This window comes from Schistocerca nitens, chromosome 1 (genome assembly GCF_023898315.1).
Source record: "Schistocerca nitens isolate TAMUIC-IGC-003100 chromosome 1, iqSchNite1.1, whole genome shotgun sequence".
Taxonomy (NCBI): domain Eukaryota; kingdom Metazoa; phylum Arthropoda; class Insecta; order Orthoptera; family Acrididae; genus Schistocerca; species Schistocerca nitens.
In genome coordinates, this window is record NC_064614.1 from 611,633,706 (window position 1) to 611,650,844 (window position 17,139).

At 37.9% G+C, this 17,139-nt stretch overlaps 1 protein-coding gene across 1 annotated transcript in view; it reads right to left on the reverse strand.

Annotated features, from left to right (window-relative positions):
- Positions 1-219: 219 nt before the first annotated feature.
- LOC126256974 (solute carrier organic anion transporter family member 74D-like) overlaps positions 220-17,139 on the reverse strand; it is a 90,387-nt gene continuing 73,467 nt past the window's right edge. The window contains exons 9-12 of the mRNA XM_049955525.1: positions 12,401-12,554; positions 6,617-6,872; positions 5,750-5,878; positions 220-1,012 (exon numbers count right to left, since the gene is read on the reverse strand). Coding sequence (XP_049811482.1) covers positions 849-1,012; positions 5,750-5,878; positions 6,617-6,872; positions 12,401-12,554 — 703 coding nt within the window. The 3' untranslated portion in view covers positions 220-848. The remainder of the gene's footprint in view (positions 1,013-5,749; positions 5,879-6,616; positions 6,873-12,400; positions 12,555-17,139) is intronic.

A 17,139-nucleotide genomic window follows, 5' to 3' on the forward strand; every position in this document is an offset into this window, starting at 1 on the left:
GATATATACCCACTACACAGTGAATCAATGTGTCACTGTCTGAATGTAAACATAAAATGGTAGATGTGTAGAGATTCATGTTTCACAGTTTCTTATGGTCACTGCAGTCAAAGACTTCTTCCATTTTTCCAATGGATAGAAATTTTCCTACATATGTAGTAGGTCTTGCAGGTAACCTACAAATTCTTCACAAACATAGTAGCTTTTTTTAAAAAATATCATGCAGTTTATTTTGTACTATTTGGTCATAATATTGATTAATTTCAAAATTACAAAATGTTTGTAGCAGTCTTCATTTCTACAAAATTGTAGCAATTTAATGTATGTGATCTGAGCCATCAGTATCTGATGAGATAGGAATGATTACCATTTCAATAAATTTTCAAAGGAAATGCTAACATTGACTATATTTGCACAATAGGCAATGTTTGATAGATAAAATATATATTTATCTGTATTAACTAATTAAAATTGCTACAAAAAGCAATGTACCAAAACATTCATAAAAAATTGCCTCAAAGGGGCAATGATCAAACATATACATAAGTCACTTTTGCTACATTCAGTACACAAATTAAATATAAAATTATCAGTTAACAGTTTATGACAATATTTGAATATAAATTTTAGTCACTAAAAGATTGAAAAAAAGTTCTAACAAATGTTAGATCCCTGCCATTGTCATCAGTCGATATAATGGTGAAGTGCTAGCAGAGCCACTTCCCAAGTTTGTTAACATTTTTCACAGTTTTTAAAGCAAGAAGTCACTTGAGTAACAATCGTGGAGCATGGAGGGATGAGGGAAGACTCTGGAAAGTTCTTTCTCAATCCTCTCACAAATGCATTTGTCAGACACTTGTTTCTGATCTGGGGTTTCCTGTCATCGGGTTTAATTCTTCTTCTTGATTCGACATCTCTCTCTCATGTTCCTCAACGAAATTTATAGAGCCCGCTTTGTACCACACAATGACATCTACGAAGAAGGCACATAATAGAATTGCTCCAGTTGTTCCTGAAAATTAATGGCCAAAGTTACAACAATTTCAAGAAATATGGAAGCAACAAAAATTGGAAGAAAATAACATCAGTGAATGAGAATTATTCCTAAGAGCTGTAGTTGAAACTTGAAATCATATCCTTCTAATGCATTTAGTTAAATGTACGAATTGGCATAAATGCCGAAATTCTCTAACATACTGTACTAAAAAGAACAAGGTTTTTATTTAAAATACATATAAACCAATGTAATGAAGTAAAACTTGTAATACATAAAAATGTAGCTAGCTTATTGCTCACGATCAGGGCAAAAACACCCAATTTGTGTTGGCTTTAACCAATCTCAAATTTTAGATCTCCATTGTAAGGGAAATAGTTATAAGATTCATGAATTATTCACATTGGTACTTGTACCTTAGTCATGGGTCATGAAGAAGAGTCAGAGAACATCTGCTCTAATTTTATAAAGGTTAATTTGTTCGGTAGAGAGAAGTGAGACTCTATGACACTGAGTGGCAGCACACCATGGAGCATCAGATGCTCATATATATATTTTTCTATTTATCTGTCGGGTTTCATGGAATCATGTGACCCACAGCTACTTGGACATGGAATGAACCAGTACATAGTTTACCAATAGCTGATTAGAAAATTTATGAATGAAAGAATAAATAAAACACAGAAAAAACTTGTAAAAGAGTAAATGTATAAATAACACACAACAGAGAAATGGTCTCAACTACAGTGGGAAACTACTGTACAGAATAGGAGTGTTCCACATGGAAACCTTTCAAATTGAATTTGTGTAGTGTGGATTTATCACTCGATTTTTTATTTTTAGTTCTGCTGGAAGCCTATTGACAATGAAACATGCTGAATAGCGTATGCCTTTCTGTACAAGTGTTATTCAAGTGCAAATAGTTATTCCTTCTAGTGTTGACTGAATGAACATTGCAATGCCTTGCAATATTGTCAACAAGATATCCCATGAGGGAGTGAATGTGTACAGAGAGAGCAGAGTTAGAATTTATATCAAACAAACAAAATTAACATTATGTTGAAAATTAAAACATTGAATTAAAACACACAAAATTAACATTATATAATATTTAGAAAATTAAAACATTGAGTTATGTGTTGTTCTTTTACATGTTCTTTTAACATGTACTGTATGTGATGAATTTATATATATTTAGTACATTTTGGTAAACACATATTACACATAATTTTAGAGTTAAAGAAGTATAAATGAGACATAGAACCGACAATGAGAACAACATGATATTGACATATTGACAATACAACTATCAGTTAGTGACCCCCCCCCCCCACACACACACACATATCTCACACACACATGACCACCAAGGCCAAGGCCATACTGCAAGCAGGAGTGCAGTGCATGATGGGAGAAGCAAACTGGGTGGTGGGGTCAGGAGGAGACTGGGATGGGGAGGGGGAGGGATAGCAGGGTAGGGGTTGGGGGTGGTAACGTGTTGCTTAGATTAGATTAGATTAGATTTACTTTCATTCCAATTGATCCATAATGAGGAGGTCTTCCAGGATGTAGAACATCTCAGAAAAACAATAATACATGACAAATATTTACAACTCAAACAAATAAGCTAATGTACCATTCCAGAGCTCCCAAGTGGAATGATCGTCATTTTTTAACGAACACTATATGAAAGAATCATTTTACAAATACTAATGCACTGAATTTAAAATAATTTTTTTTTTAAATTTATTTATAAGGTAATAAATGTGTAATACAACTACTATACTACTTATTTACAATGAACACATTACTGCACTGAAATTGTGCAGAAGTTATATTTTGTGTGTGTGTGTGTGTGTGTGTGTGTGTGTGTGTGTGTGTGTATACCTGTCCTTTTTTCCCCCTAAGGTAAGTCTTTCCACTCCCAGGATTGGAATGACTCCTTACCCTCTCCCTTAAAACCCACATTCTTTTGTCTTTCCCTCTCCTTTCCTCTTTCCTGATGAAGCAACCTTGGGTTGTGAAAGCTCGAAATTTGTGTGTGTGTGTTTGTGTTTTTTATTGTCTCCTATCAACATACCAACACAACATACCAACGCTTTCGTTTGGTAAGTTATAGCATCTTTGTTTATACACAAATCAGTTGGTTCTACTGAGAAACTCTCCCTGTGTTAGATCATTTGTTCCTGCAACCCTCCAAATCTCAACCTTCACTAGTCCCTGAGCCTTGCCCTCCACCTACCTCTTCCCATCCCTGATCCCAATCTATCCTACACATACCTTCTAGCACACCAGCATAGTCCTTCCCATCTCTCTACCTCTCTCCTCTTTGCCACTTCCCTCCCACTCCCTCCTTTGCTTCATCACAGCCTTTGAACACTGCAACTAGCAGTCCACTGTTGTGTCTCAACCACATACCTGCCTACTACAATAGGCAGCACTAGCATTTTTGTCCACCACTGCCCTGCTATCCGTTCCCCTCCACAACGCACTCCTCTTCTGTACTAACTCTAGCAAAGATTGCTACTCACCTCAGAGACAGTTGTTTCAGTGTCTGGAGATGACAGTGGCTATGTGTGTGTGAATTATGCATGTGTGTGTGTGTGTGTGTGTGTGTGTGTGTGTGTGTGTGTGTGTGTGTGTGTGTGTGTGTGTGTGTGTGTATAACTTCTGCACCAATGTGTTCATTGTAAATAAGTATTGTAGTAGTTCTATTACATGTTTATTACCTTATAAATAAAAAAAAATTAAATTTTACATTCAGTGCATTAATGCAATCTTATTAAATGAGTGTTTGTAAAATGATTCTTTCATATAGTGTTAATGTTTTTAAAAATGACAATCTTTCCACTTGGGATCTTTGGAAGGTACATTAGCTTATTTGTTTCAGTTGTAAATATTTGTCATGTAGTATTGTTTTTCTGACATTTTCTACATCCTGGAGGACCTCCTCACTATGAATCAATTGGAATGAAAATTAATCTAATCTAATCACTTTTCACATGGAGTCACATTACATATTTAATTTAAGAACTTCAGTATCTATGGTTGAATTTATCAGAACCTTGGGCTTTTCTCCCTCACTACTTACCAATGACACATTCTCCCCTGCTGTGATCACTATATTTAAGGGTTCCCGCATGTGATTAGTGAAATGCAATTAGTTGGTCTGATTTCTGCCAATATTAACTTTAGTTGAAGAGCAGTTTGATTTTGGAACCATTTTTGTCATCTGACAAGTACTAATATGTCTCAGACATAGCAACTGTTTATAATTGGCCAGGGACTGTCTGATTGCCTAACAATAAAATATTCCTAACATAAAACTCTTATAGTTTATCCTATGAGCACATTTCAGAATGCATCTGAAATTGATGTCAAATTTTCAGAGATGGTGATAAAGTTATATATTTTCTATACACAAAATATTGCTGAAAATACAACATGATTAAACTACCCACTTGGTTGTAATCCATCTGTATCTAATATGTATGTTGTTTCTGATAAGTCATTTCCTTCACACTGACTTCTAGCAAATTTGGAACACTACCTTTACAACAAGAGGAAAAATCTGAACAGTAAAAGTAGTGTGGAAAAGTGAATGACACAATGCAGTTTCAGTGCTGTCTGTATGAAAAACTGAATATTACAACCATTTTGACATACTGACATGGTAACAAAGAATCTGCCCCGAAGGGCAGTCTCTCTGTTGCAGTCTGTAAATTACCAGAAATGAATTCATTTGACTGAGAATAAATAAATTCAGAAAAGTAAAACTAAACAAATTCAGGAAGTGAGTTGTTACTTTCTTCATTTGTCCACACTATCAAAATCCAAGAAACACTGAACATTTTGGCATAGTATATAATAAATAAAACAAGCCATAATGTGCAAAATTAGAGATTGCAAATTCAAACTGTTACAGAGTTAACATAGATATTCACGATTCCCCACACCCTCTCTATTCTCCTCAATTCAACTCCCTTGTCAAAATGTCTTAGAAGAGAAGATTGAATAGACCAACATATTTCGGATCATGATATTGCAATGACTTCTAGTTATACCAAGCAGTCCACCTTCGCATCAACAAAAGCAGTTTACTGTATTATTTTATAATTTTATGTTCTTCTGTATGCCATATCAGCCACATCCCCAGTTTTCACTCATATTATTTATCATTAAACATTTTGTGTTCACCTTTTTGCAATTATAGTTTAATCCTTAATTTAGTAAAATTGCAATGAAATGGGAAGGCATGAACAATGACCACACTTGAAAAGAAAATGAAAAATGAAGAGTATGATTTCTGTATGAAAATTGTAACAGGACTTTGATGATAAAAGAGGCATGTGCCTACAAAAAGATAAATCAACAGTTACTAACTGTAGCTGATTTGATCCGACTCACTTCCCTATCTCACAATCTAATACAATGCATGTAGCAACAAAATCAAATACATTGTTTACAGCTGTTCACAGATTGATCATTTCTGTTAATTTTGTATGAGTCTTCATATGTAGAAGAAACTTAAAAAAGGAAAACATATTAATGAAGCACGTAACTGTAGGTAAATGCTTAGGAAAAATAAGTGCTTCCATCTTCAAAAAACATATCAAATAAGTCAACCATTAATCTATAAATCTCTTTACTAACCTGTCTTCAGCCAACACTTGTCAGTACATGAAGTACAGTTAAACATATTATGTGGAGGAAACAGTGGCAAAACTATGAAATAAGTGAGTTACAAATACTTGCCATGATAAAACATTCTGAAGATATTGGCATCATACAACCGACATGCACCATTTTCACCACAGGCTGTTTCCCAAACTAGGCAAGCAGAGTCTACGACAGCTCCATACACTATAGGACATGGCACATTACCTGAAGCAAAGAATAAACAGTAGAGTCAACAATCAAACACAAATGTCAAAAATGAAGACACAGTTCATACAGAGAGAGGCACAGAAACTTACTCATCAACAGAAGTACAGCAGCTAAGACTTTAAAGAGTAATGTGTGAGGTACAAGAGAGAATAAAAAATAAACAAAAATGAGGAAAGAATACAATCTACCCGGAAATGACTGACATTTGGTATATAACAGAGTTCAGAAAAATTTTGGTGCCATTTTTCTGAGCTGTTGTGCATATCTTCAAGCCTTCCCTCATTTTCGCTTGTTTTTTCCATCATAGTGTGATCACAAAGGGGGAATCATTAACAATTCCAATTCAAGGCTACGAGAGCATACAGTCATAGTGCTGTTGTGGTTCTCTTTAGTCTCAACCTGTTGTCTCATATGATTATTTCCTTTCTCTGATAGCTTTTCTACACTATTTCCTTTATCTTGGCTTGTATTAATTATCTTGCTAAGAAATGAATGCCAGGTTTCAAGAACTAGGTGTTTACCAGGATCAGTAATCACTGTGTAAAGTGTCCTTGAGTTATTGGCACAAATTTTTATGGAATATTTACATATGTTGCACAATCTAAACCATTATTTCATTGGAAATATACATTTCAGTTTGCAGTTGAATAAGTTTTTGTGAAAGCAATATATTATGAATAATAAGGTACAAGTATGTAATAGAAATGCTTAGTCTGTTATCTGAAATGTACTTACCAAATAGGCCAATGGCAAATTGTATGAGGCCCAAGGCCATTGCTTTGTCTCTTGGGTCAACACAGCGTAAGATAAGTAACATGCTACCAACTTCAGAGGTAGAGTGTATGAATACAAAAATTGAGAATAACAAAATATAAACTATAAATTTGTCACACTTCAAATCACAATAACCGATGTGTGCCATGGATAAAGCATCTTGTTCAGCTAATGTGTAGTTGTCTCCTTCTGGCTTCATACAGATACAATCTGTAAACTGAAAGAGAGAAAGAGTTTGTTAGATCCTACAGTATTAAAAGATCAATAATGAGAAAGTTGAAATTGAGTCCATATTTTTTAGATGGAATCTCATTCTATAGCTCCTATATGAGGTAAAACATATTATGTACAAAAAGTACAGTCAGTTACACATTCATTATGCTTATGTTAGAATTACTGTTGGGAAGTGATTTAATGCACAAAACTGTATACAGTTCTGCAACTCGACAAAAGATGTGACTACAGATGTCCCTGCCTGATACACACCATATACTTCTATAGGAATTTATCCAAAATTAATTCTTTTTCATGCTATGTTGATACATGACAGAGTTTTTTCTATTACTAGATAAGTTATCACAATGTTTTGTGGCAATAAAATTAAATATTTCAAGAACAGAGGAAGATTTGGCCATATGTCTGTGCTGGCTTCACTACTGGATTAAAACTGGAATGAATTATTGTAAGTTTCAGTAACCCCTTAAAGTGAATTGTTTATTAATGTAAAACTGAGCTCAATCCTGGCTAGAGTAACTTTCAGGCAGGAGAGTGACAACTGAAAGGAGCAGCACACCATATGATGGTAATGTGCAAAAGTAAGATTTGCTGTGCTTATAACTATCAACTGTAACAATGGGACAGGAATCTTTGAAAGAGACTTAAACACATTTACACAGATCAGCCAGAAATTATGACTACCTGCCTAATAGCTGGTATGTCCAGCTTGGACATGCCTAACAGCAGCAACGCATTATGGCATGGAAGAAATGAGGCCTCGGTAGGTTGCTGGAGGGAGTTGGCACCACATCTGCACACACAAGTCACCTAATTATCATAAATTCTGGGAAGGGAGCTGATGAGCTCTGATGCCACATTCAATCACATCCCAGGTGTGTTCAATTAGGTTCATATCTGGTAAGCCAGCATATAAATTGGAACTCGCTACTGTGTTTCTCAAATCACACTCCTGGCCTGGTGACAAGGCACATTATCTAGAAAAATGCCACTGCTGTCTGGAAACATGATTGTCATGAAGGGGTGTACATGGTCTACAACCAGTATAAGATACTCCTTGGCCATCGTGGTGCCTTTCACAAGTTGCACTGGACCCATGGATGCCCATGTGAATGATCCCCAGAGTATAATGAAGCTGCTGCCAGCTTGTGTGTGTCCTGCAGTACAGGTGTCAAGGAGCTCTTTCCCTGGAAGGTGACAGATGTGTGGCCTCCCATCAGCATGATGAAGACCATGCAATGCTCTGTCACTGCACTAACATGTAGTGCTGATGGTCATGTGCATATTTCAGTAGTAATTGCCAATGTATTGGTGTTAACATATGCACACGCATGGGTCGCCAACTGCGGAAGCCATTCCTTAGGAGTTTTCAGTGCACTGTGTTCAGACACATGTGTACTCTGCCATCATTAAAGTCTGACATTAGTTCTGCAACAGTTCACAACCTGTCCTGTTTTACCAGCCTGCCCATCCTACAACATCTGACATCTGTAATGAGGGGTTGCCGCCCAATCCCATGATGTCTGGACATGGTTTCACCTTGGTTTTGCCTTCATGTGATGAAGACACTCACCACAACACTGGCAAACACCCAACAAGTCGTGCAATTTCCGAAATACTCATGCCGTGCCTCTGGACCATCACAATTTGCCCTTGGTCAAACTCAGATAGATGACAAGTCTTCTCCATTCTACATGCGAACAGCAACCTCACTGGTACTACATGCACTGTGCTTGTGTCTGACTAGCGGTCATTCCAATGTACTACAGTTTAATTATCTGCAGATGCATACTTCCGAAAATACTCACAATGCAATGATGTTACACTTCCTTGCTGTTAAGAAATGAGGGTGTTGTTTCACAATTTCAGAGAGGAGGCCATTTTCAGAAAATAATCGTATTTTTAAGTCAAGAGTTCTCAACTGACACCTGATTGTTGGGGTCATTTGTGATATTTGCATCATTGGAAAAGAATCATGTCAGATAAACCAGAGAGAAAAATGTCCTCACAGGTGAACCCACTGTGACACACTTACGATTTCTTCTCATCTAAAGTTATTTCTTTTTGGAAGTTATTTGGCCCACCTCATTTAAATATCTGGAAGGTTTGTCTGATATAATGTAGTCTGTCAGCAATGCAATGAAACTGAACAATGGAAAATTCAAGATGGAGTAACAACAGTATGGAAAGGGTAGATTGCTAACTACCACACAGAGGTGGTGTTAGTTGCAGATAGGCTGCTGGAAATATTCAGCTTTTGGATTAAGATGTCCTTTAGATGTAGAGAAAACACATTCAGTCAAGCACACACACACAATATGAGGCCGTTGTTATCTCCTGATGCTAAGGCCCAACTGTGGCTTTTCTGAGGTGAGCAGCAATGTAGCTGCGATGGGTAGTGGGTGTCCGGAAAATTTATGGGGTGGGAAGGTAGTGGGATAGCAGGGCAGGGATGGGAAAATACACTAGTGCTGTCTATGGGAGCATGCTGTGATGTGATGGGGACAGGATGGGCTACTAGGTGCAGCCCTTGGTAGGCTGTGCTGGTCGAGAGGGAAGGGGGAGAAGAGAGAAGTAAAGAAGGGAAAAGGCCTATGCAGATGTGTTGGTGGTATATAAGGAACGTGTAGATCTGGAGTGGAGCAGAGAAGAATATAGGTGTAGTAATCAAAACCAACAGCGGGAACGCCTTGGGCTGCGGATCAGAGCTGCCAGGTGGGGAAGCCACTGGCGGTGGAGCACACACCACCGGGTAAACACAAGGACGAGTCAGACGACAGAGCAACGACAACCTACAACAACCGACAATGACCGACACTACAAGGAAGAGATTAACAATGGAGGCTTGTAGAAACCACAACACCAAACACCAACACTAAATCCACTCGGAACCAGAGCCAGGCAAATGTCAACAACGGGCAATGACCAGAACGCAGTACCGCCGAGATAGAGACGCAATCCAGAGCGAGTACCAGACTGACTGGACTAAGGCAGAGCGGGTCCCTTTATACGAAACCGGTGGCAGCGGCTATTGGCCACTGTCTGCACGTGATGTAGCGGTGGCGCCCTCGCTGTGCGAGAGCCGCTGCGCGGAATAGCCGCCGCAGATGTGGAGCCCTCTATGGGCTGACCACGTCCATTTGTTCTGGCACGTGTTCAACTTCTGCGGCAGGAGGTACTAGAATAGGCAGGTAGTGAACAGGGACCAACAAAGGTTGAGACTAGGGGGTTGTTGAGCATGAAGGACACATTCCAGTGAGAGTTCTCACCTTTCCACCAACACTAGCTTGTCTGAACTGCACAGGTGGGAACTCTCCTTTAACATATTCTTCATTACCATAATCCCCTTGGCCTCAGTCGTTGCTAGTATCTGTTCTCCACCTGCCTACCCCCTTCCCTGATGCCACTTTGGTATTACACGTGCCTTCTATCCTGCCAATGTACCCTTCTCTGCTTCACTCTCAGAGCCTTACCCTCCACATCATGGCACTGCAACTAGCAGCTCATCCCGCCCCCACTATGTCCCTGCATGCTCACACAGGTAGCACCAACATCTTCCTCCACCCCTACCCTACTATCTCTTCCCATCTTAGCCCCATGCATCTTCTGCACCCCCACTACCAACCCCAGTTAGACTGCCACTCACATCAGATAAACTGCAGTCAGGCCTTAGTGGCCAGAGGTGATGATGACTATGTGTGTGCGAGTTGTTCTTGCATGATTTTGTTGGAGTTTTCTACATCTGAAGAAGGACGTAGTCAGAAAGCTGAATATTTCGAGCATTCTTTTTAAATTCTGTAACCCAACACCTCCTCTATGTGGTTAGTAGCAATTTATTCTTTCCATATTGTTGCAATAAAATTTAGCTTTATATTTTCAAATGCGTTACTGGTATGAATACACCAAACATTCATTGTGACTAAATTTTGAATCACTTTTATTTTTTAGAATTTTGTCAGTTGAAAAAGTACTGGGAAATCCAAACTGTTTGCTAAATATATACCATTTTCTAAGAGATGGGAGACTAACTGTGTCACAGTGCACTACAGGAAATTGACAAAAAGATATCTTAATCTCTCAAAAAAATTGCCATCAGTGCAATGTTACATTTGGTAAATGGTAAACAACGTTTTCTGTCAAGTGGAACACAGTCTTAGCATTCTGTTCAAAATGGCATCAGTCACATAAAAACTTTTGTTTATGAGGTGGTGTAACATTTTAGTGATAATAGAAAATCCTGGAAAAGGATATGAAATGAACAGTTACTTCCCATACAAAGTAAATTGTAATCTAATCATAGAGAACTGTGATGATTGTTTCTCTACTGAACTTGTTGTCAGGGAAAACATATAAAAAGTACAGTGCAAATAGTTTCATTGGTAATCTTATGTGGGGATGCTGGAAAGATAAAAATAAATGGAAGGGTAAAGGATTCAGAGAAAGAAGTGAGGCCCAAGGATGACAAAGTAAGATGCAAAGCTGAACATAAAGTAGTGTGATACAAGAAGCATAAAGCTACCAAAATGTAAGGGAATGAGAAATGAGGTGAAAACATTGGTAGCCAGGACAGAGGCATGGGAATGAGACTGAATAGCTGTAGGACATGAATTAATGGTGGTTGTGGCTGGAAGGGGAGGATGTTGACAGGACCACACGACATGTTGACATTAACACCTGTATGTTTCAGAAAAGCTATTATGGTACAAAAGAGGATTGGTACAGGATAAAAATTAATTCATTGTAAAGCAGCTGTAGAAGTCTACTGTGCTGACCAGCAGTGCTATACAACTGGGCTTCTGAGTGTGCAGAGTTTAGGGTGGCTGTGCATGTGACAGGACACCTAGTTGATGGTTATGCTCATAGAGCTGTACAGTGATTACAACAAAAATGATATATGGTAGAACTACGTTCACAACTGGTCCTGCTCTGATGGTATAAGATATGCTGATGACCAGCATAGTACAGGAAATTGTGTTGGATTCCATTTCTTCCTGTTGTTAATTCTCTTTACTACCTCAAAGCAGTGGCGACTTACTGTGTTCTAAGTTCATTAACTATAATTTGCGAATTTTTTTCAGTTTCTGCATTTATTATTGATTCTCGTACAAATGGGCTTAAATTTGGTATCACAGCTATTTATTTTATATGTGGTGAAGGGCCCTCCAGTTTTGTAAACAATTTTTTTATTATACTGTAATTATATGAGTCTATTCAGTTCTTCTCTCCTCATAACATATATATTCCTTTATTGCTGAATGGGTAATTTAATACATTTGTGATATATAATTAGTATACACAACTACAGTCATTGCAATTAGGGAGACTTTTTATATAGTACTATAAATGTGAACTTTAGAATTTCTTGTGATGAGTAAAGTTCAAAAACATATCACATTCCAAAAGGTACTCCAAAGAAGCTATAAAACAAATATTCATATAATTTCAGTTATGTTCATAATTCATTCATGGTTGTCTGTGTAGAACTTAGAAGATTGAAGGAGTAATACGTACTGAATTTATGTTTTCTTCTTGATCTTTGGTGTAATTCTGGCAACCAGCATGGCATGCTGAGAAATAGGTCCGACCATCATTTCCACAAATAGGGCTGAATTTACTTTCATCACACTTGCAATTTGTTTCACAGACTGGCTTAAAGCTTGGTGTCCTGAAAGCAGAATGATTCTATACAGTTATTTTAGTAATGCACTTATTACTTTTAAGTGTTGATATTGAAATTTTTTTATTGTAACCCAGCACAAGATTGCGTTCTGAAAATCTGCGAGACAAGCTGACACTCCTGAGAGATGTATTAGTTCATTCAGGGGCACTGATACTTGCATGTCTTCATGCTGGTGTAGAATTTTTTTGGAGCGTTTTCATACAAATTTTGAATTTAATCTTCTCCTTAAGACAGTATAAATTTTTTCACTCCTGCTCTAGACAACAGAGGCATTGAAGATTAAGTCTTATAATTTAAATTTGCTTATGAGTATATGGGTATCTTGATCAGATGTATCAAATATGGTGAACAGAAAGAAGAAATGTTCTTTTTTGTCTTATACTGTCATAAGGAAACTCTTGACTGTGAGGCAGCAACAGGAAGTAAACTGGAACTACAGACAAAGAAACATTGCTGCCTGTGGTTATGTCCATACAACACCAATATTATTAGAAAAAACATGAAAGAGCAGAGTGATGTGAATGTGAGAAGTATTACAGAAAAATGTGACTGTTGGCAACTATAGTAACTTATTTGATAAGGCTGTTTCTGGATTGCAGTATCTTATCTTATTTTGCTACTTTTATGGTTTGCCATCATCTTTTATAAATGGTACCTTCACTGAGGAAACACCACCATATGTGACTGTGCTGCTTCTAGATGTGAGATTTTTTTTAGCATTCTGGAACACATTGTTTTGTTGATGTAGTAAAGTATTTCTTGGATGAAATTATCTGATTCAGTGTGTACTACCCAACAATAATTGCTTTAAGATTAAACTCCTACAAAAGAGGAAAGATAATAAAATTTCCCTAGGCTTCCAGCCTGCCAAGTGGTTTAAATCCTGTCAGGTTTCTGCTGAGACTCCTTAGCCACTGACAGTTAGTAACTGAGGGCTGTGTCACTGAAGACATTGTGCTTATATGGCTTGGTTGCTGGCTGTAATGTCACAGGCCGTTCTGCCCATACCCAACAGTAAGACAATATTAACATGTGCCTGCTTCAATCTAAATGAGCCACAAACTGTACTAATTTACAAGCTTCTATCTTTATAAAGATAGTTTACTGGGGCTTAAATTTCAACTGCTTCATAGAAATCACTTGTCTTTGTAAAGACAGAGGTGTTGTCAAATGTAATTCAGTGTCCCTTTAGAAAGTTGTGTTCTGTTGATTTATTGGTATTGTGTAGGTGTAAACACCTCTCATGTTTTAGCTCACCCTGTTCTACAGTGGACATTGTTTGCTCAGTGTAACAGTAGCCACAGTCACAACTTATCTTATACATGCTACACATTGTGAGGCATATCATCCTTCATGGTATTTTTGCTGGAAGATGACTGATTCAGTGCCATGTATCTTCAGGAACTGGTCAATCTTCCCTGATGCTGAGCCACAATATGACAAAATGCAAGATTTTTTTCTCAGTTTTGTTTGCATGCCTCACAAGAGATGGCCTGTGATATTTGGTGGTGCTTACCACCATTTTCATTGTTCACATTTCACATGTGACTCCATTCATGATGATGACATTTAAAGTCTCAACAGTGAAGTCATTAGAGATGAAGCTCACATTCAAACTGGAAAAGGGGAAGGGAGGAAACTGGTAGTGGTCTTTTCAAAGAAATCATCCGGTAAATTGCTTTTATTGATCTATAAAAACTACAGTAAAACTAATTGTGGATGGCCAGATGAGAATTTGAGCTATGAATTGAAAACATCGACACAGATTAAAGGTTAGAGGTGCTAAAAACAAGTTCACTCTTGTTTTAACATCATCTTGAAACAATATCCTTCTTGAAAGAGTACTTCACTGACAATAAGAGTGCAGCAATTTCTCAATTTTTGACTCATTGCTTGATCCAGGCCAAATAAAAACTTTTATTGCGATTTGTTTTATGGTAACTTCTAATGTATATGAACCACTAAAATTAGGTGTTTATATTTTATATTTTTATATTATAAGTATGGATGGCAAAAACATCTGTATCTTTTGACGATAGGATGACCCACTCTGTTATTGATTATGTATGTGAAGTAGATGTACTTTTGGCCAAGGCACTTGGATAAAAGATGCTGATGCAGTGTAAAATAGTCAGGATTACTGTATGACAGAGGGCCAAAAAAAGGAGCAACATAAATTATTGTAGGTGAGTAGCATGTGTATCGGCCAGTGGTGCCAAAAAATAATGCAACGGGAAAAAAAAAATTATTGGTTTTTTGTTGTTTTCTGTGAAGTGCTTATGACAAACGGGTGCTCCCCAAGAACAAAAATATATATTCATGGTAGATGAATGGTAGTTCCAGTGTTATATTAACTGGGTGACTGGATGGGAAGGAAAGTGGTGGATGTGATTTACATGTATAGACAAATAAATGATTAAATTTGGACGATTTATACAAGAGAAAGAGCTTCATAAACTGAACAAGTCAATAATGTGTTGGTCCACCTCTTCCACTTACAGAAGCAATTACTTGGCATAGCATTTCTTGATAGAATTATTGAATGTCCTCCTTAGGAATATCATGCCAAATTCTGTCCAATTGGTGCATTAGATCATTAAAATCCTGAGCTGGTTGGAGGGCATGACCTTACTGGCCAAAGTATGGTTTGGCAAGCATGAAGGCAAGCAGTAGAAACTCTCACTTTGTATGGGTGGGCTTATCTTGCTGAAACATAAGCCCAGTATGGCTTGCCATGAAGGGCAGCAAAACACGGTGTAGAATATCATCAACGTACAGCTGTGCTGCAAGGGTGCCGCAAATGATAACCAAAGAAGTGTCGTGCTATGAAATGTAATGGCACCCAGACCATCACTCCAGTTGTCAGACCGTGTTGTGGCAGGGGACAGTCAGGTTGGTATCCCACTGCTGTCTGGGGCATCTCCAGACACGTCTTTGCCAGTCATTGGGGCTCAGTTCAAAGTGGGACTCATCACTGGAGACACTTCTACTCCAGTCAATAAGATTCAGGCTGTATGTGCTCAACATCACTGCCAACGGTCTCGTTGGTGTACAGAGGTCAACGGTGGTCAGCACGAGGTGAGCTCAGCCCCTATTCTGTGAACCACCTATCAATGGTCCTTGTCACTGAAGCACCATTTGCATGTCGGGTCAATAGTAATGATAAATCTGACACTCAAAGTACATCTCTAATGACTCTTTGGCCTCCTCATTCTGTTGTCTCTCTAGGTTGACTGCTTACTTCTTGAACCTGTGTTCAGCTGTGGTTCACCCATTGCCAACATCGTTGAGTAGTGGCATTGCACCTATTCATATGTCAAACAATTAGCCACTTACTCTAACCATCTTCTTTGAGCCCAACTCCACACCCTCTCACAAATGCTGACATCTGCTCACATTGTTCATACACCTGCCTGTGAGGCATAGTTACTGCCCAACTGAGTACATAGAATGAAATTCATGAATAGTTTATGCCCTAGTATCAACATATCCCCTGTTTACCATCCTTCCCACCTATGCTGTGAAATTGCACTGCAGTGTCACGCATTCATCCATCGGCATACAATTTTGTATTTTCCATTGATGTGTGAATGAATAGCAGTTTATGATGATTTTGCATAACTCCTTTGTGATGTATTGTTTTTTGGATCAGAATGTACTTTCTCATTGTTGATTACATTATTAATGATGTGTAAATTTTCTAATATTAGCATTTCCACAATTTTTTTTCTTTAACTCAAGTCTCCACTGTTTATAAAATTTCTAACAGCAAATAACACAAACATTTCTCGTCTATCGTGCTTTTACACCTTACACGTACATTCTGACTATTCAAGTAACAAGCAAGTGCATACCAGCAGACTTTTTACAATGTGAAAATGTGATCATCCAATTGACATACATGTTTTTTTTTCATCTCATACAAGATCAAAAGTTCCAATGATTTTGGTCACTGTATATTTGATTTCTTTTCCGTCTCCACAAAATCTTTCCTTAGGGTTGCTGTTTTAATTTTAGAATATCTTGTTCTCTGTAACAAGATGAAGCATATCACTCCTACACTGAAGTGCCAAAGAAAATGGTATAGACATGCGCCTTCAAATACTGTAATATGTAAATTGGCAGAATACAGCACTGCGGTCAGCAACGTCTGTGTAACACAAGCGTCTGGCACAGTTGTTAGAGTGATTACTGCTGCTACAATGGCGGGTTATCAAGATTTAAGTGAGTTTGAACGTGGTGTTATAGTCGGCACATGAGCGATGGGACACAACCTCTCTTAGGTAGCCTTGAAGTGGGGATTTTGCCATACGCCCATTTCATGAGAGTACCGTGAATATCAGGAATCTGCTAATATATCAAACCTCTCAATAGCTGCAGCCGGAAAAAGATCCTGCAAGAGTGGGACCAATGACAATTGAAGAGAATCATTCAACATGACAGAAGTGCAACCCTTCTGCAAATTGCTGTGGATTTCAATGCTGGGCCATCATCAGGTGTCAGTGTATGAGACATTCAACAAAACATCATTGATATGGGCCATCAGAGCCAAAGGCCCACTTGTGTACCC